This window comes from Vombatus ursinus, unplaced genomic scaffold, assembly GCF_900497805.2.
Source record: "Vombatus ursinus unplaced genomic scaffold, bare-nosed wombat genome assembly UNPS02005459.1, whole genome shotgun sequence".
Lineage (NCBI taxonomy): Eukaryota > Metazoa > Chordata > Mammalia > Diprotodontia > Vombatidae > Vombatus > Vombatus ursinus.
In genome coordinates this window covers 8,572,948-8,597,910 of record NW_020945237.1, presented here as the reverse complement: position 1 = coordinate 8,597,910, position 24,963 = coordinate 8,572,948, and the positions used below count along the sequence as shown (strand labels likewise).

The following is a 24,963-nucleotide window of genomic DNA, read 5'->3' as shown; positions in this document are numbered from 1 at the left end:
CAGGAAATAAGAGTGGAAATAGGAAAACGCTTTAATGGATGAGGTCACCCTGGTTTTTTTTGTCCTTTGACAGACAGAAAAGAGAAACCACAAGATACACTAATGGACATTTCGGGGCTCCAGCTAGGAGGTTGTCCAATCCAGAATCTTCCTCATGTATTGGAGCAGACTTGTGATCTCATTGACTTAGGGAACTTCTAGTAAGGAAACACCTTTATCGTTCCCAAATGACATTGGCTGTGCAACTTGTAGTCTTGGAGACTTGCCTGGGTCTCTATGAGGTTAAGGGACTTGCTCAGAGTCACCTAACCAATGGACATCTTCCCGACTTCAAGACCAGCTTATCCACTGTTCTGTAGCTGCCTTTGCATTAATCAGGAAAAAGGGCTTGAAAGAGATTGCCTTCCCTGAAGCACTGGGACAGGGTAAATTTTTTTATCAAAAAATTCAAAAAAATTTTTTATCAAAAACATTTTTTATCAAAAATTTTTATCAAAAATAATTCTATCAAGAATTATTATTATAATTATATAATTATATTTTGGATAGATAGCTTGGATAGAATCAAAATGTTTAAGCATATTAAAAAACTACTTTTAAACTGGAATAGTTAGTAGTTGAATGTGTATATGAGGCAATTGGTGCTAGTTGAGACCCTCAAGGAATCATATTATTATAGCATAAGATTTAGAGCATAAAGGGGTCATCTGGTCCAACCTCCTCATTTTACCGATGAGGAAACTGAGGCCTGAGGAAGTCAAGTGACTTGCCCAAGATCATACAGGTAGTGGAACTAAGATTCAAACTTAGGTCTTCTGCATTAAAATCCCGGGTTTCTTCCACTCCTTAGAAGTATGGTGATAGATGAAAACTGAATAGAAAAAGCATTACTTATCCTCCTTAGAAAAGAGTTTCCTTTGAATCAGAATTAGGTTGAGACACTAGGGCAGCCCAGCTGTAAGCTTTCTCCTGTTGATGAAGGGATGTTCCATTTTACTCCCACCCATTTGTCTCCATTGCATCAGCATCAAATCTCATTTCAACCCCTCCTGCCCCTTTCCAGTGACAGCTATGCCATGGTATTTTTCATTTGGCCCTTAGAGAACAACAGTGACATCATTTCCTGAGTATGTTTGCAGGATGAGAAGCCATATCCCCCCTTTAATGAGTGAGTCAATTAATAAACAAACACTTTTTTTAAAAATGTACTCTCCTTTGTCAAGCACACAAGGCTTCAGTTTGCTCTGAGGACACGGATCCCCTACCGGGCTTTATCTGTTGGCCCATTTTAACAGAGGTGCTGTTGCAGGAGCAGATCAAGCCCTATGACCGTGTCATTATGCAGACTTTCAAAGAGGGTCCCACCCTGAAAATAATGACACGGCCACAGTTGCTCTGTCTGGATAATCAGTTCACACCATTCAGTTCTGACAGCATTGTCTGGTGTCTGAATCAGAGGCCCCGGCCTGCCTACGCCGCTGAAGGGAGTGCAGCTTTGGACAAACTCTGAATAGGCCCTCTTGGGCTCAGCCCCATTCGACACTCATCTCTTTGGGTTGCCAGCTCCCAGAGGGCCTCTCTTTCACCAGGGAGTGGAATCCAGCATTCAAGCAAGGTCAAGGAGCTTTGGGAGTGAAAGAATAACATATGCAAAAGGAGTGAGCTCCTCAGCTGGGAACCAGGGGGAGGGAGGACTGAAGTTGAGGAGGGGAGAATGGATGTGATGGGGGGTGATGTCACCCTGTACCTTCACAAAGGAAAAGCCTTTTCTTTGTCAAGAAGAATGACATCAGCCTCCAGACAGGGGTGCTGGCTTCGTTTTATCTTCCCTTTGGCCTTTTAAATCATTTTCTAAAGCAGCGGGAGCTTACAGAAATTTGCCTGGCGAGTGCCTTCCCCAAGCTTCCCCAAGCGCCCCCCAGCCGCACCCCCGGTCAGCATAAGGACCAGCCAGCTCCTGCTCTCGCCTCCTGTGAACCTGCTGGTGCTCGGCCACAGCCCTTTTGTCCTAACCCCATTTTTTCGCACGGGAAAAGAAGCTTATTGGGGTGATTCTGGGCCAGTTTCTCTCATTGTCCATCATTTCAGTTCTCTTTGCTTTCCAGTTATGCAAATAATGAACTTTGCTTCCTAATCTTCAGGGCAGTTGTCTTAAATGTGATGATAAAGATCTAGTTTGAATTTTTCTTTCTTTCTTGGTAGAAGGGTTTTGTTTTATTTTGTTTGTGATGTGTTGACTGAACACCTAGTTGTGCTATAGGCCTGTTGATTGTCAGCTGTGTGTGACTTGTTGAGTCTCCAGTGTGTGGCCCTGGCAAGGCCAATTAGAGTTTAAAAATGGGAAGCAGTTGGTGAAATCTTTGTGGCAAAGGCATTATAAGCCAGGCTTTGGAAGATGAATAAGAACTAAGCAGTTGGACTCTAGAGGACATACTGCCAACCTTGTTTGTGTCCTGGAACCCTTTGACAGTATCTGGGGAAGCCTACGGGTCACTTCTCAGAACAAGGACATTAAATGCATAAAATAAAATACAGAGGATTACAAAGGAAACTAAGTATATTGAAATACAGTAATCAGACTATTTAAAAAACCAAATAAGTTACTAAGGACCCCAGCTCTAGAGGTTCGCTTGTCAGGGATGTTGCAGAGGGGCATTCTGATCAGATACAGGCTGGACTAGCTGCCCTTTGAGGGCCCTTCCATCTCTGAAGTCTGTTACTCTGCAACAGGTTATTCTAGATTAGTGGAATGACTGGAACAAATATTTAGCTGTGGAAAGAAAGATGGCACCCACAGGGAATGGCTCAGAGGCTACATGCTAGGGGGCAGTAAGGAACTAGGTGGGATAGGTGGGGTGGGGAGAGTTTATGGAGAGCCCCGAAAGCAAAGCCCACCAGTTTGAATATCATGTGATAGGCAAGTCTTTGCAGATTTTTGTGATGAAGAGGGGTGTTTTAGAAAGATTCACATGAGAACAAAATGCAGGACTGGTGGAAGGGAGACCAGTTGAGGAGGCTGGTGCAGGAAAGAAGCATTGGGTGATGGAGGGGATGATAAAAGATAAAAGAGATAATTTCAGTTACATAAAATAAAAAAAATGCAGTACCAAAAGCAGACTAAAAAGATAAACCTTTTTTTTTTTTACAATAACTTTTAATTGGCAGAGTTAGTTTGATAATGGTATATAGTCCCAGAAGTGGTAGTGGGAATAAATGGAGAAGGGTACATGTGAGGTACAGAGAATGTTTGCCCAGACTGAGAGGAAGGAGTGAAGTAAAATACATCAGAGGATTTCCTGGAATAGTGATCTAGGAGATTCAGACATCAATCGTGAGAGCAGGTCCTCAGTTCCTCCAGGGCATGGTCTTTAGTGTGGGTGGCAAGAATAAAATAAATCAATGTTATTAATTGGAAGAAAGAGAGTTCTTGAGTAGCAGTGGGACTGGAGAAGGTAAGGTGAATATGAAAGACTTTTTAGGGGGAGATATATCGAGAATTTGTGACAAATTGGATATTGGGAGTATCAGTAGGAGTGATTCACATATAAATCTAAATTTCCTAACTATAATGACTGAAAAAGAAGGTATTGTTGGAAAGGGCAGCTAGTTTGAAGAGAAAGCTGATGAGTTTAATTTCAGACATATTGATTTTGATGTGATAAAGAGGCATCCAAGAGGGGATTTCCTGTAGTCATTTGGACATATGAACCTGAGGTAAGGTTTAGATTTGAGAGCTGAGGGGTATGAATATTGAAGAAAAAATAACAGATGTTTGGGAGGTACCTAAAGTTAGGGAGTGAGAGGATGAAAAGGGGACACCCAAAAATAGAGAGAAAGAAAAATCAGAGAAATATGAGGGGAATTAGAAAACTATTGAATCGTGGAAAATAAGAGAAAATTATTTCAAGGAGTGTCAGTGATAGTAAATGAAGAATGAGAAAAAGCCACTGGGTTTGGCAGAAGATCATTGGGAACCTTCAAGAGTAATGTCAGCAGAATTATGAAGAGGGAAGTTAGATTGGAGAGATTTTCAGAGGAGAATGGATGGATAGGAAATGAAGGTAATGTCTTCAGAAGAGTATTTCCGGTAACCAGGCCAGAAAAAACAAATAAACAAAAACAAAAGAACAAAAAACTGGTTTATAACAATATTTTTACTGTTCCATAAAATTTTTATTTCCAAAGTTTGCTTCTTTAAAAATACAAACTTTAAAAAACAAATTCTTCCATCTCCTTCTTTTCTTTTTCCCTGCATCCTACACTTCTCATTTCTGGCATGTTCCACTTCCCTTGTTCCTGGCCCCTGCCCCTTCAGCTACTAAGAGCTGCTGTGCTGAAGCATTTAGTAGCAGACAATTCAGATATTTTGCATGTCCATAGGGTGGTTTGGGCTGGAAAACATTGGTTTAGACTGCAGCTGCAAATTTGGTGGTGAAAAGAAGAAAAAAGGGTGGAGGAATAGATAGGAGAATCATATGGAGTTTTTTCATAATTGTTGTTAAGATGGAGAGACCTGGCAGTATTTGAAGGTGGAAGGGAAAGATTCCATGGCAAGTGTGAGAGGCTAAAGATGCTATAAGGGAGATAGTATAGTTGACTGGAAATAGTCCAGGTCTTAGAGTCAGAAGGACTGGGTCTGAGTCCTGGCTCCAACATTTAGAACAAGGAACAATGACTATTCCTCCATTGGGTTCTATGCTCAGCATCCTGACACGAGGTTCCCTGACTAGCCAGGATTTATTCCCTTGTCTTCTTGAAGGAATAAAATTATTGCCATCAGTAAAATCTGCCATGAAGGGATAGGACAGTTTTCTAGCCTATGGCAAATCCCCAGTCATCCTGCCTGCTTATGGCTCCGACTGGAAAGAAGAATGGAAAGACAGATACAGAACAGTTTTATGTTGATGAGAGAGGGCTCCTGGTCAAAATTTTCCCCACAAAGTTAGATAACAGTTTATCTCCTAAGAGTCAGGAGAAAGGAGTTGTATGTTGAAGGAGAGAAGAAAATTCAGTCCACTCTATTTTCTGTTCTGTGCAAAGCCCTTTGCTATGTGCTAAGAATACAGAAACAATTTTTAAAATACTGTTTGGAGTGTATTAGGGAACAATGAGATAGATGAAAATATTAACGGGAAACATGGAATGCCATGCTAAACATGCTGAGTCTGAGATGGACCAGGGATGTCTACAAATTCTTCCTCTGACAGGAGTGTGAAAGAAGAAAGTGGCCAAGGTGGGTGATGCACAATTGAGTGTGGGGATGGGGATGAAATGGGGGAGGGGAAGAGATCCTTGACAGCGTGCTTGAGAGAGAGTGTTCTGTTGAATCTAGGGCAGAGAGAAAGTTCAGCAGAGTCAAAAGGGAGCTAATGGACTAGCTGAAGTGAAAGGGGTTGAGTGATTGAAGGCCTCAGCAAAGGTAAAGGATATAGTCAGAAATGGGGCAAGCTGACACACAGATTCAGAGACAGATCAGTGATTCCAGTGGATAGTGAAGACCAGTGCCATTTTAAACAATTCTTCCTGTTAATGAAGCCATGTGAGGATGTGGCTAAAGTATGGGGGAAGGGGATGGGATGGAGGTCTGAGTGGCAATAGAATGCAGGGAACATGCAGTAAATATTTACCAAAATGCTTGTTGAGGTCACGGAAGATGATAGAAGGAGATTGAGTAGGGAGAAGAATCTAACTTCACTTCTCTACTCTTGGACTGAGCCAGATGCTGATAAAAATGGGACATAGTACAATTAGGTTGACTTTTTGTCTACTTTTCTTTATCACTGAAAAAGACATGGTTTTGAAATAATGGAGTTATTATTTAATAAGTCAATATATTTTTATATTTTGTAAGTATTTTATAATTTTAAAAAGTCATGATGTGCTGATTCCTAAAGTACTTTGCAAACCTTAAAAAGCAATGTGAATGCAGCTATTATTATCACTCAAGTAGCAATCATGCAAAATGTGAAAAAAAATCCTGGCACTGAAGATATTTTGTTTCATTTATGAATGTGTGGTATCTCTGATGAGTTGTGGCCAGTAAAGATCTCAGAGCTGTTTCAGAAGGATTTCTAGAAGTTAATTATGTTATCCAGGCATAGTCTCAGTTTGAGTAACTATTTGGCCCCAATTAAATTCCTTGCGCAGTTTTAGTTGAATTATATATTGAACTTCCCTTCTAATGGTGAGCTATGATGTAATGTTACAGAGAATTGTTACAACACCTGTCACAGTCTGCCTCAAATATGACATCAGTGAAAATACTTCCTTTGTTTAGGAAACCTTCAGGGAATCTCCTAGAGATGACAAATCAGTGCAAATATGAGCAGTGTTGTGCTAGTAAATGTTTAACAACCAGCTTTCCAAGAAAAAGAAAAAGTGTTCATTAGGCACATTTTAAAGTTTAATCTGCATTATAAATATCTTATTTATCATGTTGTTACATCTAGACAATCAACAAAATATTAAATCAAGCCCTGCCTTGTAGTATTTGTTGAATTCTGAAATGTAAATGCTCACACAGAAAATTTAACAATTGGCTCTCAGGAGCTGGTTTGAACTGGCTGAAACCCCAGAATATAAACCTCCCAGATCATTATTACTCCCATACAGGCACCCAAGATTAAACAAAGAAAGCTGCATTCAATTTATGTAGAAAGTTAGGGAAAAAATGTAGAACATTTTAAAATGATTATTTTTTAGAAAGTGTACTCATGCTAAAAAAAAAACAAACCAACAATAATCATTTACACTGGTCCTCTATGTATGTGGGTGCTTGAATGTAGCTATTTGATACTTTTGAACTAGACTGGGACTTCTTTGACTTGGGATGCCTGTATTAACCTATTAGGACTGTTTGGTTGTTTGTGACTTCCAGTAACTAAAAATGAGTTTGAATTCATTTGAATGCTTTTTAATCACAAGCATTATCTGGACAGATAATTATTCAGTTTAAGAAACTTCCTCACATCCTTTTTTAATGAAACATTTTATTCATATCAGCCTTTAAGAGAAGGATGCCATTATTTGGAAAGTCACTAATTTCAGAAATGAAAGCATTATTTACTAAAAAGATTTTTTGGGGGGAGGAAACTCCCTTTACTGATGCATTTCTGCATCTTGTCCTTAATTTAATAGTCATAGATTGCCTGGGGCAGCTAGGTGGCACAATGGTTAGAAAGCTTTGTCTGGAGTCAGGAAGACCCGAGTTCAAATGTGACCTCAGACACTTACTAACTGTGTGATCCTGGGCAAATCACTTAATCCTATTGTTCTTAGTTTCCTCATCTGTAAAATGAGCTGGAGAAGGAAATGGCAAACCACTCCAGTCTCTTCACCAAGAAAGGCCCAAGTACGGTCAGACACGACTGAACAACGAGAGCTGCTTGAAGTACCTCACTGGACCATGAATACACAACCTGTTTATATCAGAGAAGGGACTCTGCCCCTGGTCTCTCTGACCCAAAGACCAGCCCCTGTGTCCACTCCAGTGTGCTGCTTCTCCTGAAAGCAGGCTGTGGTCTACTTTTTATATCAGAAATACTCTTCTCACTAAGATTCTTGTACTTAGCATTTGCCAGGAGAAGGGGAGGGTAGCTTGCAATGTATACCCATGGAGTGGAGGAGGGAGGAGCCAGGCTGATGAGATAGATCTCAGAGCTTCCTTTGGTTTAGGAGCAGACTTCACAGATTGACTGAAATTTCAGAATGAGTTAAAAAAAAATCCAAACTCTAATATTATTCACATCCTTGACTACAACAGTACGTATCATTGTCAAATGTACAGATACTTCATCTTGATTTCAAGTTAGGGAGAAAAAAAAAACCCTTTTTTTGGTGTGTGGTTAGGACACATTGCAGAGCAAATCTGAGCCTCACAAAGAGCATTCACTAGTGGCTACTCTTCACCAAAGTCTGGATTCTATTTCCAAGAACACTCTTTGAAATAGTACATCACGAACAGCAATAATCAAACCTCCCCTTGACTCCCCCCACCTTCCTGAAACACGTAGCTCTCCATTTGTGTCAAACCTTGCAATTCTGGCAAAAGGAAGGAGTTCAGTCTGTATGGGTTTCTTGACCTCTCTATTTGTGTCCTGGTTACCTAGCAACTCTTTCTGCATATGCTTTCTGGGGGAATTCCAGGCTTTTCTAGTACAACATGAGGGGAAAAAAAAAAACCCGTATATTTTTTCTCAGAGTTTCACAATTAATAGCAAAAGTTTCCAAAAATTGTTCCATTGAGAATAGTGAATCAATCTCAAATTCATTGTAGATCTTTACAGTTCAAAGAGGTTTGCTTTTTCTCACTCCATACATATTTTATGGATTGATATATCACAGATCCAAGCATTGCTGTGGGAAACCTTTGAAAATTGTGTGTTGTTTTTTTTTTTTTTTACTTCTCTTCTAACATTGCCTGCTCATGGAATAGGGGTGTGTGTGTGTGTGTGTGTGTGTGTGTGTGAGAGAGATATTTTGCAATCACTTAATAAAAAAATTCAATACCAAACAACTAGCAATTATGAATTTCAGGAATTGTGAAGCATCAGTTAAATTTTTTCCTCAGACATTGGCTTATGAATCAGTAATGAATATTTAGTGAAGAATAGTAAGCAAATTATTGCCCAAGTAGTACCGTTTCTAATTATGATTGTTGATATGTATATATATACATATATACATATACATACACACATATATACATATATGTACATGCACACACACACACACATATATATATAGTCACATAATAGTTTTCTTCCTTCAGATTAGACTTATCCTACTATAAATTAGGTCACTTCCAGACTAACTTGCATTAATTGGCTACTTCTTATTCAAATGACTACTTTGTCAGTTATGATGAAAATGTCTCAGATGTTATATAGAAGAGTAGATGAAGGGTAATTAAATTAAGCTATTAGTGCACTGATCAAGTTAACATTTTGCTTAAGGAAGTAACTTATTTTTTCCATGTTTTTTTTTCTTTCCATGAACATTAGAGAACATAGCAATGGAAAGAGGCTCAGTTCTTATCCTGGGCAATTTTGTGGTCATATTATCATAGAATTCTAGATTTAGAGCTGGAAAGGTCCTGGACATCGTATCCACTCTCTCCCATCTTATAGATGAGGAAATTCTGGTCCAGAAGGCTTAAGTGAATTGCCCGGGTAAACTGGCCGAACTGATATTCAAACCCAGGTTTTATATCTCCAAATCCAGCTTTTTTTTTTTTTTCCACTAAATCACCTTGCATTTTATCAAGTATAATAAAATTGTGGAACTTTTTCAGGTAATAATATGAGTTTGTATAGCTCTTTAAGGTTTGCAAAGCGTTCTGTGTATGTGTTTATACCTCTGTGTATGTATAATTTGACCCTCACAACAACACTGTGAGATAGGTATTTTAAATAGCCTCATATTACAGATGGTGAAACTGAGGCTGAGACTTTAAGTGAGTTGCCCAAGGTCATCCAGCTAATGGGCCGGGTGACATGGAGGTGAGAAGAGTAGACTGTGGCAAGCTAGGATTTTATTTCTAGCAGCCCCAGAATGCCCCTGAAGCTTTCTAGTCTACCGTGAAGTGAATGGAGCTGAACTCTACAGGGCATAAATGATTGCTAGTGCAGTGGAAAGAGCAGTGAATTTGAATTTAGAGATTTTGTTGTCATTGTTGAGTCGTTTCAGTCGTGTCCAAATCTATTTGAAACTTTTTGAGGTTTTCTTAGCAAAGATACTGGAGCGGTTTGCCATTTTCTTTTCCAGTTCATGTTACAGCTAAGGAAACTGAGGCAAACAGGATTAAGTGACATGCCTAGGGTCACCCAGCTGGTAAGTGTCTGAGGCCAGATTTGAATTTAGGAGGATGAGTCTTCCTTATTTTAGGTCTGTTTCTCTGTCCACTGTGCCACTTAGCTGAATTCAGAGGACCTAGGTTCAAATCCTACTTACCTGTGTGACCTTGGACAAATCATTTCTCTGGGGCCTAGTGACCTTATAGGTAAAATGAAAGAGTTGGACTCCCAGGGACTGTATGTTCCTATGATCTCATGTTCCCATCTCGGAGAGCACTAAGCACACTAAAAAACGTTGTTGCTAGGAGAGGAGGGGCCCAAAGGCCTGAAGGTCATGGTCATTGTCACTCCCAGCTTGCAGTGTTGTATATTAAGCTGTGTAAACCTTCCTGGGGGAGGAAGACTGAGGGTGTGGTGGAAGGAGACCAGAGGAATGAGGGAGAAGCAGGTAATTAAGTGTCCCCCTGGGGGTGAATCACCGGCCCCTTTCCCTGAAAATATTTTGCCAAGACTGTTGAAAGGAAACAGCTTTAGAATGAGTAATTCTGAATGGGAGTGTGACCATTGAACTGGAAGCCCTCTAAAAAGAAAGTTGTTCCTTTTTTTCCTTCCACAAATTTTGCCAGTTTGGGGGATTTCGTCAAGTGTCTACGTGAGAGTCATGAAATGTGCTTAGGAGAACAGAACTATAGTCATAGCTGCCTAGTTCAGGGGAAATTAGCCCAGTCAGTCCCTTTGATCTCATAAAATAACTAGAAACTTCTGCAGCACCTGATAGACTTCAAGATGGTTGGCTTGGGAAGTCTTCAGGGGTGTCCAAAAAGAATGAAATGCATTTTTCCCCTGAAGAATTTCAAGGGTAGGGTGGGGAGGGGGGCTTTGCAGAGTAAAGGGTAAGATGCACTTAATCCACAGGGAAAGACTAATAGAGTGGCTACTTTTGCTCTTGACTAAGATGAATTTTTTAATTCTTTATATGGAGAAAATATAAAATTTTATTTTACTGATAGGGCTAAATGATGACCCTACCAGTCTTATTTCTCTCTTCTCACTGAGGATAGCCACAGCATACTAATTCAGCATTGTCCAGAGCATTACATGGATACAGTATTCCTAAATTGGCACATTCTTTGTGAAATCCTTCTTCATTAATTTAAAAATTGCAGTCTAGATGTAAACAAAATTTATCTGAGCTGCTGGTGCCTGTCCACAGAGTGGATGTATTGAGTTAATGCCAGTCCAGTTTCTTATACTCTTTTCTCTCTCTGATGCCGAGAACAGAGAGCCTTCCCTCCAAATTCATCTCAATGTGAAATTCAGTGCCATCTTTGTGGTTCTGAGTCAGCTACAATTGTGTGTCATGCAGTAGTGAACTGACAAAACCTCTGGTCTGTGAGGAAGGCAGCACCCTTAATTATTGAGAATGCAAAACCAAAACCAGTTCTTTGCTGAGCTTCTTCCTCTCCTCAAGTCTGATTCTCCTCCTCTGGCTGACTTCCCAGTAGCATCTTTTCTTTCTTACAGCGTCAACAGTTGACCTGATAGCTACTAACTTCGCCTTTATCCAGTTACCATGTGAATCTGGCCCTCTGAACAAATTGCTCTGCTTCTTTCTCATCTCGCCTAAGGTCTGACCGGTCCCCAACTCTAAATCCTTGATTGTTAAGCTCTTGCCAGACCTAGTGTCTGTCTCAGTAACACATATAATGAGGTGTTCTTGTCATCTTGGCCCACTGATCTCATCATCCACCCCATACTGGTCTGTAATGGCAGCCCCTCCATCGCCATTAGCAAACTTAGTGGAAATATGACATTACCCCAACAGACTTTTAAGTGAATACTTGTGTTGCTATTTTTTCTTGTGACTGACTTGTACTGGAGGTCACAAAATGTGGATATGATAGAACTAATTGCATCCTTTGTTGGAAGGATTACTGAACCACACTGACTGGTGAATGTGTGTGTGTGCGCGTGCACGCGCGCGTGCACGCGCTTATGTGTGGAGAAGGGGAGGGTTAGATAGAGTGCCAGGCTCACAGATTACAAGACCTAGGTTCAAGCTCTACCTCTGACACATACTGGCTGTGTGACAAGTTACCTCACCTTTCAGTGATCTAGACAAGTCTTTAAGACTTTAAGTTGCAGATAAGGTGCTGACCTGCATTCCATGAAAGTTTATCCACTCAAGAGTTCCCTATATTAATGAAACCACAGGTTATGTATGTATGTATGTATGTACGTATGTATGTATGTGGACATATATGTGTATGCATATATGTATGTATGTGTATACACATATACAAATATGATACATACATATGCACATATATTTATGTATATTTATTATATACACACAGATACACACATGGATATAAACACATACACCCCCATCACAGACATAAATATGTGTTTGTGTTATATATAATATATGCAACATTATATATTATATTCCAATATTAATATATTATTATTATTATTCACATATGTATAGACACATACTGCTTCTTAACTACATAAGTAGACAACATACTCTTCTGCAATAATTTCTGTTTAGTAGACTCACTGAACTCTTGCGCTGAAGGGACCTTAGAGACTGTACTACCTAAACTCCTGTGGCAGCTATTTCTGAAAAATTTGAGCTCTCAAGACCAGCTAGTGCATGGTATGAATCAGTCAGAAGCCACCCACAGATTGGAGCCACCCACTGTGCAAAGGAGGCTAATTAGTCTTACTTAAAAAGTATATTTGAAGGGACCATGGTCGAAGCAGTTTTCATTTGCAAGTTACTGGAAAAAAATGATCAAATAGGACATGTTAATAAAGGACATGTATGCTTTTATTTACAGTGTTTTGAAAGATTTTTCTTCATATAAATATGTATGTGTATATATATATGCACACATGTTATATAAATATATGTATGTATGTATACATAGCTATCTTTCTGTCTAGCTATAGATAGATCTTATTAGGTTCAATTATCTTACACGTTTTGGGAAGGTTCCTCGCTCTTTAGGAATTCAGGCTAGGGTGTGGTCAGATAGGAACAGAATAGATCCAGAGCCCATGCTCCCTACTCCTCCCCTCAACCCCTTCAGTTCTTCTTTGCCTCTTCTGTCCTCTTGGGGCTTTCAGTGATGCAAAAATAAAACAGGTCCTTCTCCTGGTTACTGGTGTGATCAGGGTTGCAGAAAAACACAGGAACCTCTCCCCTTTTCTTCCAGGATGTGACTCCCCACCCATATGCAAAAGGAATGTAGAGGCCATTGCTTCTGGGGAGTCATTCTATGAGAATTTATGCTCCATGCACCCTTGTGCTTCTACTCCTGTTTATTTTTGGCATCTTGTGCCTTTATTGAAACCATTCTTTCAAATAAGGCCATGGAACGGGAGAGGAAAGTAGAAAATTTTAATATGATTGGGGGGGTGTGGCTTTGAAATTTTACTATTCATAGCTTGGGTTTTTTTTCCCCTTGATATCTAAAAAAGATAAAATTTTGTTAATAGAGTGTTCTTATGTAAACTTTTGAGATTACCTGTTCAGGAGCTAGGTGATACAATGGAAAGACCCCTTTGCCTAGAGTCAGGAAGACCTCAGTTCAGATTTGATCTGATACTTACTAGCCCCGTGATCCTGGGAAAATCACTTAAACCTCTGTTTGCCTCAATTTTCTCAACTGCAAAATGCAGATAATAATAGCATCTCCCTCACATGGTTGTTTTGAGGGTCAAATGAGATAGTATTTGTAAAGCACTTAGCGCAGTGCCCGGCACATAGCAGACTCTTTTGCGCTTTCCTTTCCCCTTCCCTTCATATAAACAAGCTCTGAAACAGCTTTCAAGTCTTCCGTGCCGCCATATAGAGAGTGACATCACTGTGCTTTTGACTGAGAGTTGGGGTGAATTTTTTTTTTTAACAAAGGTTAACAACTAAAAATTAAGTAATACAGGTATTCACTTATGGACAAGATTTTATTCTACATATGCTGAAATTTTAAGAAAGGATCTTAATGATTTGCTTTCCAATTCAATTAGTCAAATATCTTTCAATTAATAAGTATTTGAAATGATAAACAACAGTTTATCCAGCAGCTATTACATGCCAGACACTGTGCTTGGTACTAGGGATACAAAGACAAAAAAAAACCTAAATGAGCAAAGTTTACAGTCTATTGGGCTAGACAACGTGTTTATAAATCAGCATATACAAAATATTTGCCAAACAAAATAAATAGCAGCTATGCTTAATGTGCATGAACACCATTTTAGACTCTAGAGGAAGAATGAGGACCCGTAAAACACAAATACTTCTACTCTCATGGAGCTTCCACTCTAGGGGGTTATATGACACACGTAGAGATTGCTTAATTCTTTATCCCTGCTGCCCCACACAGTACCTGGCACAGGTACTTAAATGAATATTTACCGATTGATTGATTGGTTGATTGATTGATGACTCATGGTGAGATCTTGGGCATGACCATCCCGATGGATGGCTAAGATAGAAGAAGGAAACTTGACAATTGAGGTTGATGAACTAGGTGAGGGGGTATCTGTGTATATATTTGAGACCTAAAGTTTTAGGGCAGAGATTGTGATGGAAGGAAAGACTGTGAGCCAGATACTCGTGAAGACCTGGCCAGTGTTATAAACGCAGAAGAACTGGTCTTCAAAAGAAACATTGCTAAGTGATAGAAACAAGGAGAGGGTCAGGAAGTGGCAGCGGGGTACACCAACTCCTTTCCCTGGCCATGTGCATCATGGGGCATGAGGGGAGGAACAGTTCACAGGAGGGAGTTTGGCCAGAGATCATGGTGTCTTCAGAAAAGGGCCAGGTATCTGTGAGTGAAAAAGGAGAGCAAGAGTGTGTGAAAAACAGTTCAGGGATGAAGAGGTATTGTTTGAAAAAGTTTTTATTGGGTATAAATTTTTTGTTTTTATTCCTCCCCTCTCCCAGATCCATGCCCTGTAACAATTTTTTTAATTAAGAAAAAGAGGAAGGGAAAAATGGCAAAACTGATTAATTATAGCTAAAAAAATCTGAAGACAGGCAATGTTCCACACTCGTGGGACTCCTCCTTCTGCAAAGTGGTGGAAAGATAGGAGTCTGACACTCATAACTCTTCTTAGATCCATGATTGTCTTCTGTATACCTTCAGCATTCACTTTTTGTTGTTTTGTGGTGGTTATTCTTTTGATTTACACTGTTGGAGCCATTATGTACATTGTTTTCTTTACTCTGGTAACACATAGATTGAAGGAGAATTTGTTTAAAAAAAGATCAGGGATTACAAAGGGCACAATGCAAGGGAAGGATAGATGTTGACAGGGACAGGACAGGAGTAGAGCTGAGCTGGTTGGGAATGAGAAGAGGGGAAGAGAGAGGGCAGGGGAAGGGCACTTTCCCCTTGGTTGGACAGGAATTCCGAATTGCAGGAATTAGGGCGATGGGAGTTGGTGGTTTGCTCACTGTAGGGCGAGTGAATTTCTGCTATACCTCACCCCTACCCTCATTAATTAATGTCACCTTCTAGGATCCTTTGGTGTCACAATGCAATGTTGGTATGGGTCTTCATTCTTCATACAGCAGGGAGCTAGGGGCAAGGGAGCTCAAGTCATGTATCTAGGACAGTAAATAATAATGGAGTTCTTGAGGGTGGACCAAACCTTACACATCTTGGTATTCTCACTCCAGGATGACTGGTGAGGTAAGGAGACTCGTTCTGGTCCACACGGCACTATGTTTGGTGTCCGTGGTACCATGTCATACAAGGATGGGAAGAATTGTGATATTTAACCAAGAGAAGAAAAGATTAATGAGGAATCAGATAAGCATCTTCTAGAAGGACTTCATGAGAAAGAAGGATCAAATTTTCTCCATGTGGCCTTAGAGAGCAGAACTAGGATTAATGGGTGGAAATTGCAAAGAAGGAGTTTTCTGGTAGACTCAGTAATAATTTGAGGTTGGGATGATCTGGGTACCAGCTCTCAAGATCTATTGTTAAATTTTCAGGGAAAACTTTTATACTTAAAAATTGGCAATCCCAACAAATTAGGACTTGATTTATTGTTTTGTGGATTGTCACCGGCACTTCTTAAACTGTGGGCTACATGTAGGGTTTAAGAAGCACTGAGAGAGAAGCACTGCAAGTAGAAAAAGTTTAAGCAGCCCCGGTATAGACTTAAGAAAGTTTTAATAATGGCAATTAAGCTTAAAAGTATGTGCATCCTTTTTTTTTTTTTTTGAGAGCCTGGTTGTTAAATATTTACAAGGGCATTCCTAAATTACTCAACATTGCTTGCTTTTAGCAGGAGTACAGTAGAAAGCACAGGAATTGAAGTCATCACCAGGAGGCCTGGTGACCTTAGGATAATAATAATAATTATAACAATTACAACAATAATAATATGAACTGGCACTTATGCAGCGTTTTAAAATATGGATGCCCACTTGTTGGGTATATTATAATGTGCTTTTCTGTCGAGGTATGCATTGAATCAGTTAACTTCTGAAGGTTTTCTAATTCAGAGATGCTGTGATTCAGTGAATAAGAACTCAGAAGAAATATTTTTAATGCAATAAAAACTCAGGGAAATTGATTCTCAGTGACTGAGAAAAACCAAATGACTTCCATGACTAATAGCTCATCTATTCACATAGTGGTGTTTTTTATTGAAGTGGAGAGATTGAGCCTTTATACCAAATTATTAGACTACCTATTAGACTTCCACTGCAGCAGTAAGTAATAACATAGTTCTCGCCGAATTTAGGAATGAGCATTTCCATGATCTGTCAGAACTCAGAAGGACAAAGATGTAAAGCTTCCACTCCATGAAAGGTCAAATTTCATCATGTTTTTATAAACTTTATATCTAAGTTCAATGCTAGTTTTACCCAATAAACATGTCTTTAATTTTGTCTATACTAAATTGCTTTTGGGCAGTTTGGTGGCATAGTAGGTAGAGCACTGTTCCTGGAGTCAGGAAGACTTATTTTTCTGAGTTCAAATCTGGCCTCAGACACCTACTACATGTGTGTCCCTGAGCCTCAGTTTCCTCATCTGTAAAATCACTTGGAGAAAGAAATGGCAAACCACTCCAGTATCTTTGCCAAGAAAACCCCACATGGAGTCATGAAGAGTTGGACATGAATGAAACAACTTAACAACAACAACAACAACAACAAATTGCTTTTGGTACCAAATGTCAGAGGATAGAAGGAGGAAGGTAGGGAGACTGTGGGTACAATGGAAAGACCCCTAGACGTGAAGGCACAAGACCTGGATTCAGGCATTGGCGCCAGGTCTGACATGTGCTAACCTTGGAACCTTGGGGAGGTCACCCAGCCTCTTGGAGTGTTGTGCATGAGATACTGCTAAAAGGCACATTTCTACCCCAGGAAAATACAAAAACTCCTTATCTTGAGGCCGAGGGAAAAAAAAACACACTGTAAGTTTCCAGAGTTCTGGTTGAACAAATTCAAATGTTTCACTGTAGTCAGAAAGGCACCACTGAGAGCCAAGAATCTGATATTACTGTTTTGGTTTGCATCAATCAGCCTGTGGGCATAGGGACGGACCCTGGTGTTCGTTCATGAAGACACTGAAATCAGAGAGGGAATGCAATGGACCAAGGGAACAGTTATGAAATTCTTAGATATAATGACAACCAGCAATGGTTTCATAACTTCTCTGATGGACTGAAATGGAGGGAGAGGGTAAGAGATTCAAATGCATTAACATATGTAAAGCACTTCATAAACTTTAAAGCTTATAATTATTATTATTATTAATTATCATTATATCTTGCATCCTGGTGCCAACAGCCAACATTCCTTCCTCACAGATGTTTATTTGTATGGATCAGTCCACATGGTGTGGCTACTGTCACAAAAGAAGGAAGTGGTGAACCCTGCTGAAACCCAGAGACAGCAGCAGGAACAGCCTTCCCTACCTACAGAACAAGGAGATCCGTTCCGATTTTTATTAAAAATAGTGCCATAGATGCAAGTTATGTTGACCTTGGCTCATTATCAGGAATATTTTCCTTCTGGTGTTAGATTCATGGGAAGAATATTTCTTTATCTTTTTATGGCCCTTCTATTTTTTTTAAATGTTCAACCCATGCCACAAACAGTTTTGGCACATCTAATTATACTAGTGTTTTCATGCTGTTATAATCTTGTTTTTCTTTTATAATTTAGCATTTATTGAAATTCAGAAGTATAGTAGGTAATTTATAGAGAAGACATTACTTCTGGGCTGTGGGCTTAAAGGAGGGAAAACCATAAATAGGGCTATGAAGATTAGCAGTTTGGGAAGACAAGAAGCGCTAAAAGCTATTTTCAGGTTAGGTTTTTAGGGGTGTGTGTGTGGGGGGGGGGTTATACATTCATTCTTAAAATCTTCACTGGGTCCCTTTTCTGATCTAAGGAAGATACTAAGAAAAAAGCAAGGTAAAGATTCTATCAGTGCATATATCAGGTGAAAGCTATGAAAGGCAGTATCTACAAATATTTTTTTCAGATTTGATAACCATCTTTTTAATATATAACCATCAGTATTGGGAATTCTCATTGATCTGAAATTCGCTAACTTTTATTCTTGTTGTTGTTCAGTCATTTCAGTCATGTCTGACTTTCTGTGACCTTATTTGGGTTTTCTTGGCAAAGATACCAGAGTAGTTTCCCATTTCTTTCTGAGGAAACTGAGGCAAACAGGGTTGAGTGACTTGCCCGGGGTCACACAGCTATTACGTGTCCAAGCCTGGATTTGAACTCAGGTCTTCCTGACTCCAGATCTGTTACTCTATCCACCATGCCACCCAGCTGCCCCAGCCAGCTTTTATTCTGTATATAGTTATAGATGTCCTTATTGTTTCTCCCATTAAAACATAACCTCCTTATGAGTAAGGATTGCTTCATTCACTGTACTTGTATCCCCAGCAGCTGGCAGAGTGCCTGGTACAGACGAGATGCTTGATAAATACTTATTGATTGATTTTAAATATTAAATGCTCTAGATTTAGACAAAGAGAAGCAGTGGTGAATGGCAGACAGACTATAAACTTCATGAGGGCAGGGTCTTTGTTGATTTAAATTTTCTGTCTTTCCTAGCACTGGTAGCATGCTGTTTTTGACATGGTAGGGCCTTGATTAAATGCTAATTGTGTAGATGTTGTGTGATGCTGGGTACATAAGTGACGTTCAGTAAATATTTAGTTAAAGTCATAAATTTAGAGATGGAAGGGACTCCATCCAATCCAACCCCTTTATTTTATGGATGAAGAAACGGAAGCACAGAGATGTTAAGTGCCTTGACCAGGTCAACAACGAGAGTACCTGAGGGAGGATTTGAACCCAAGTCTTTCTGATTCCAAGCATAGTGCTCTATCCACTATGCCACACACTTGTTAACTCAATATTTGTTAGAAAGTCTATGGAACATGAAATTAAAAATCCTGAACAAAATTTAAAAAAAATGCATCCTGCAAAAAAAAAAAAAATTAGGGTCATTCTGTAGATGAATGCATCTAGTACCACAGAAGCATCACAATTAATTCTTTCTTTAAATAAGCAAAATTTAAAGGCAACTTTCATGACTTTCCATGATTTTTTAAAATCACTGGGTGATTTGTGTTTTTTTTTGTTGCTGTGAATTTCTGATTTTTCCACCAAGCTAAACATGATAAACCACAATCTCACTGTTGTATATCCATCACTTTATCGATTGGTTTTGAACATTTTCTAGACACATGGGCACATGAAACTGACTAGAGCTATGCTATTTTTAACAGGGTGTGGTGGGGAGCTGACTGGGCCTTCTGGTTCCTTTACTAGCCCTGGGTACCCAAATAACTACCCACCCAACAAGGAGTGTATCTGGTACATCCGCACAGCCCCAGGGAGCAGCATTCAGCTCACCATTGAAGACTTCAACGTGGAGTACCACGTAAGCTGCAAATTCGACGTCCTTGAGGTAGGAGTTTTGTTTTTCAGCACTGCCCAAAGACCTCCCTTGTCTGTCTGTTGAGTCAACAGGGGTTTATTAAGAATCCGCTGTGTGTCAGGCACTGGAGAAAAAGGCAGGAAAAGTCCCTGCTCTCAAAGAGGCCACAATCTAATAGGGACACAACATGCAGACAACTATGTACAAACAAGACATATGCAGGAGAAATTGGAGAAGATCTCAGGAGTAGAATTGTAGGGGTCTGGGAAGGGCTTTTGGCAGAAGATAGGTTTTAGCTGAGATTTAAAGGAATCCAAAAAGTGGAGATGATGAAGCATTCTGTGCAGGAGGGACAGCCAGGGAAATACACAGAGTCAGGAAATGGGGTGTCTTGTGTGGGGAACAATGAAGATGCTATTGTCACTGGATTGTGCGTGAAGGGGTGTAAGGTGTAAGGAGACCGCAAGGCCAGAAGGTGCCGGGTAAGGACAAGCTTTCAAAGCCAAACAGAGGATTTTCTGCTTGGTCCTGCAGGGGAGAGGGAACCCAAAAGTCAGGTAGTTGTTAGACAAGTTAGAAAGTCTAATTCTATTAAGTTAGTTAGTTGTTAGTTCTGTCTCCTACCCCATCTGTAGCGTTCAGAATTTATTTTGTATTTATTCTGTTTTTACTTATCTGGGAACATGTTGTATCCCCCCCCCCCAAAAAAATAGGAGCTTCTTGAAGGAAGTGGCCATCTCACTCCTGTATTTGTATCCCCAGTGCCTGGCACGTAGGATGGGCTTAATAAATGCTGGTTTATTGATTGATTGTGAAAGTAGTTTCTGATTACATATATTCAATCATTATGACTGACAGGCTACACATATACGCATTCACCTGCATGTAAACAACTTCCTTAGATTCTGAATTTTAAAATTACTTTCAAACTGTTTGTTTCCCGGATAGACAAGAGACTTTTCATTCATAGGAGAAGAAAGGGATGTATATCAGAGCAGGCATATTGTCTTTCTGGAGGGAGTCTCTTGATTCATAGAGGAAACTAGTTGGAGCCCTGGGCCTGGACTCTGGAAGACCTGAGTTCAAATACAGCCTCAGACACTAACTGTGAGAGTCTGGGCAAGAAACTTAACCTTCGTCTGCCTGCCTTAGGTTCCTCATGTGTAAAATGGGTATATTAATAGCATATAACTTGAAGGATTGTTGTGAGGATCAAATGACTTAATATTTTTAAAGGGTTTGGCACAATGTCTGGTACATAGTAGGTGCTTAATAAATTCTTATTCCCGTCACACACAATCTAGCCTTAGAAATATATAAGCAAACAGGTGTGAAAACTACAGGTTGAACCAATCTACTTAAAAAGAGAAGCCATTTATGTACATAAGCAACCTGGAATTTCATGTACCATCCTCTTTTTCTAGTCTAATACATATATATGTAATATGTATATATGTAAGTAAATATATATGCACATATAATATAAATGCAAACAACCATTCAGTTTGCTGTTTGTTAAATTCATCATGAAAAAGAAATATATAAACACTCACCCAGTTATTTCTATCCTGGCACAAATAGCTAACCTTTATATAGCACTTTAAGGTTTGCAAAGTGCTTCACATGTATTATCTCATTTCATCCTCCTAATGCCCCTGAGGCAGATACTATTATTTTTCCCATTCTTCATATGAGGAAACTGAGGCACAGAGATGTTAAGTGATTTAATCCATCACATAGCTAGCATGTGAGGCTGTGTTCAAACTCAGGTCTTCCTGACTCCAAGGTCGGTACTTTTATCTACTATGCCTCCAGTAGCCCCTAGATAGTAATGTTAAACCATGTCCAACATTGGTGACATCCCCAATTCCTTATGGAACAGGAAAGAGTCACTCAGGCTTATGTTTGGAAACCAGTCTACATTACAAAGTTATAACACTCAAAATTAAGCTAGATCCTAGCCAAAGCTATTAATGCCCCCAGGTCAGAAATCACATTCCAGAATGTTTTTATGGACGTGGTTGGTGCCAAGTCATTTTAGTGGGAACAAAGAGTTTTTGAAGAGAAAACAAGGTACTATTGCTGTTGTCTTGGCTGTGGGCTCACAATACAGTGCAGGGTTGGCATCTGCTTGGGCACCCTGCAGCTGTAAACTTCTGCCAGGGCCCAGGATACAAAGTGCTAGGACAGAAGATCATAGAGTGACAGCTAGGAGGGACCTCAAAGTTCAGCTATCTCACCCCATCATTTTACAGATGAGAAACCAGGGCCATGTTGGAGGAGGATTTGAACCCAGATCCTCTGATTCCAGATCCAGGGCTCTTTCCTCTGTACTATGTTGCCTCTCTGGGTCTTGATCTAGGTTTTTTCATTTTCCCTTTGAGAAGTCCACAGGAATGTCATGGACCTAACCAGCGCCTTGGGATTGTTAGCCTGGTTCATGGTGCTCTCTGGACACTCATGCTCATTACATAGAATATCCAGGCCTGGGTTAGTCCCTAAAAACAAATACATGCCTAAGTCTAATGAACAGCACACCTTTGAAAGAACACTGAATACTCCCTTTAAAAAAAAAGAAATGCATTTGTATAGATAGATTTTGTTTTACATCATCTACAGTTCCCATTTTCCCTCTCCCCCTTTCAAAGAACCATTCATCATATTAAAGAATTTTAAAAGGGGGAAGAAAATAAAGTTGTAAAAACTTAATATATTAAAAAAATGCTGACATTTGTAAGCTGTGTTTCACACTAATGGTCCTCCACCTCTGCAAAGAACAGGCAAGGTATTCTCTCATATTTCTTCTTCAGGACAAAGCTTGATCATTAAACTATTTAAGCATCCAGTTACAATTGTTTTGTTGTTAGTTTTTCTATTTAAATTGTTGTAGACATTTTCCTGGTCTTTTGAAAAGTATGTTCTTTATTCTCAATTCTTTGCTTCTATAAAAAATGATGCCATTAGTATTCTGTTGTATATACAGTCTTTCTTTTTTTCCCTTTAACCTTCTTGGAACGTATGTCTAACAGTGGAGTTTCTAAATCAGGTATCAACATTTTAGTCACTTACTGGGCATAATTATAAGTTTCTTTCCCAAATGGTTGGACCAGTTCACAATTCCACCAAGAATGCATCAGCATGCCCATATTTCCCTAATCCTTCCAACACAGACTATTCCCATCTTTTGTCATCTTTACCAGTTTTCTCTGTAAAATCTTGGGTTTGTTTGCTAGTTGTTGTAGGATACGGAACCGTCAGGGAGTGAAACGTTCAAGCAAAGTATTTCTGCTTTGGGATGGGATCCCAATATGGGGCCCAAGCACAAGTCTGTAGGCTAAGTTGTGCATCCTTTTGGGTAGTTGGAGGCTGGTAGGTGAAGGGTGTTGTCTCCCTTGTCAATTCATAAAGATTTTACTTGGCCTGGTGTTCTTGCTTCCTCGTTCTCTGGATTCAGCTGTAATTGCTCTATAGCTGGTGCATAATTCCTCCTTGGGGGGATTACTGACAGTGGGAAGGAGGAAAGTGGCTATTTTGTCTGCTATCTGGTTCCAGCTATTTTGTAATGAAAATGACATATGTGCCTTCTATAGAGAAGACTGTCTCTACACAGGTCACCTTCTGATCACAAACATAATAAAACATATTTTAGTGCTTCAGAAAGATAAACACCACTGTTTTGAACATCATTTTCTTGGCTCTTTTGAGGGGAGGAGAGACCTTGGGTTTTCTTTATCCAGATAGTCCGCTTTACCCATGGTCATTTTTGAGACTAGAAGGAGCCCCTCATCATAACACAAGCCATTGTCTTGGTTTATTGTACCTAGGGGTGGATTTCCTTCCCTTGCTTGTGTCAGTGCAGCCCACCTTTCACACAGCTTTCATAAAAGCAAGCCAGAGGGTTTCCATGACAAAAACAATAAAGTGTTACTTTTGGCCTCCACAAATGCGACCAATAGTTAACACATGACTCTCAAAAATGGGGAAAAGATGGAAAGAATTCCAGGGTGTGGTTCGTGGGGCACTCTGGCATATGACTAAACGGCAGACAGAGAAACTGTCTGGGAGGCTGCTGGGAGCACAAGATTTTGGAGATAAAAATGTGTTTGATTGAAGGCTTGGAATACAGCCCATCTCAAAGCCTGTGGTTTTAGTCTGCTTTGACCATTTGCTTCTGCTCTGTTAACTCCATTTACTATTACAATCAAGTCAGCATTCCCATGTTATGAGCAACCAAGAGGCTGATGTCGCATTGAAGCAACCGACCATTTCCATGACACTGATTTCTGAGCATCAGATTGGCCGTGGGTGAGGACTGAGGATGAAGGTAGCCAGTTAAAATGGAATATTGGCTGGCAATCCAGTTTAACTCCATTCACTGTGCTCAGCAGTCAGTGAAAGGAGAGGGGGGCAGGCCAAGAGCTGAGGTGCAGGAAATAAAATTAAAACCATCCTTACATTTCTGATCCTGACATCAGTTTCAAGGAGAAGCCATCAGAGTTCTCAGCTGAAGCTGATGAGCCGGACCTGTGCTTCAGGACTGGAAAAACAGTCCAAAGGTCTCTGCATACACAGAGGGCGTCAGATAGTGAAAAACCTGAGGGGTCTATTCTGGGGGAGACCACACAGTGATGCGGAATAGAAGTGCCTTGGAGAGACTATGGAGTCACCCTGTGACTGCTCACCCAGGGGTCAAGGAGAGCCTTTTTCTGATTGGCAGTGTAACCAGAACTGGGAGTATCTTCCAAAGGGCTGAATCAGCTCGATTCTCTTCTCCACAGTCATTCTGTAACTGGTTCAGGTCTGCCTACCGCACAGTTAGGAGGAGCCCCTTTTCAACTGGCTGCATCACTGGAACTGGGGGCATCTTCCAAAATGCCCTCAGGGTCAGCCACATGTTTTTACTTCTTTGTCTCATGGTTTTTGGGGGATTTTGTTAATGGCTCCACTCACAGCATCCAATAAGAAACAATGCTGTACCCCATTGCCTTGCCAAAAAAAGAAAGAAAGAAAGAAAGAAAGAAAGAAACAATGCTGTAAGGGGAAAGATCTTGGTGTGTTTCTCTGGGGTCATGTCATCCTGTGAATGGATCTCAGGACCTCGCTTCTGTATTTGTTGTTGTTGTTGTTGTTGTTTTTCTGTTTTAAGTGAAGAGACTGGAGCCTCCAATCTTGTGAGTTTTGAAAGGTCAAGAGGGTCCCTGCGCCAGCATCCCAGGGTATTA

The 24,963-nt window shown here is 40.0% G+C and overlaps 1 protein-coding gene across 1 annotated transcript in view; it reads left to right on the top strand.

The window, feature by feature from the left end:
• CUBN (cubilin) overlaps nt 1-24,963 on the top strand; it is a 263,014-nt gene that overhangs the window by 75,451 nt on the left and 162,600 nt on the right. Inside the window, exon 15 of the mRNA XM_027847860.1 lies at nt 19,590-19,771. Within this exon, the coding sequence (XP_027703661.1) occupies nt 19,590-19,771 (182 nt within the window). The remainder of the gene's footprint in view (nt 1-19,589; nt 19,772-24,963) is intronic.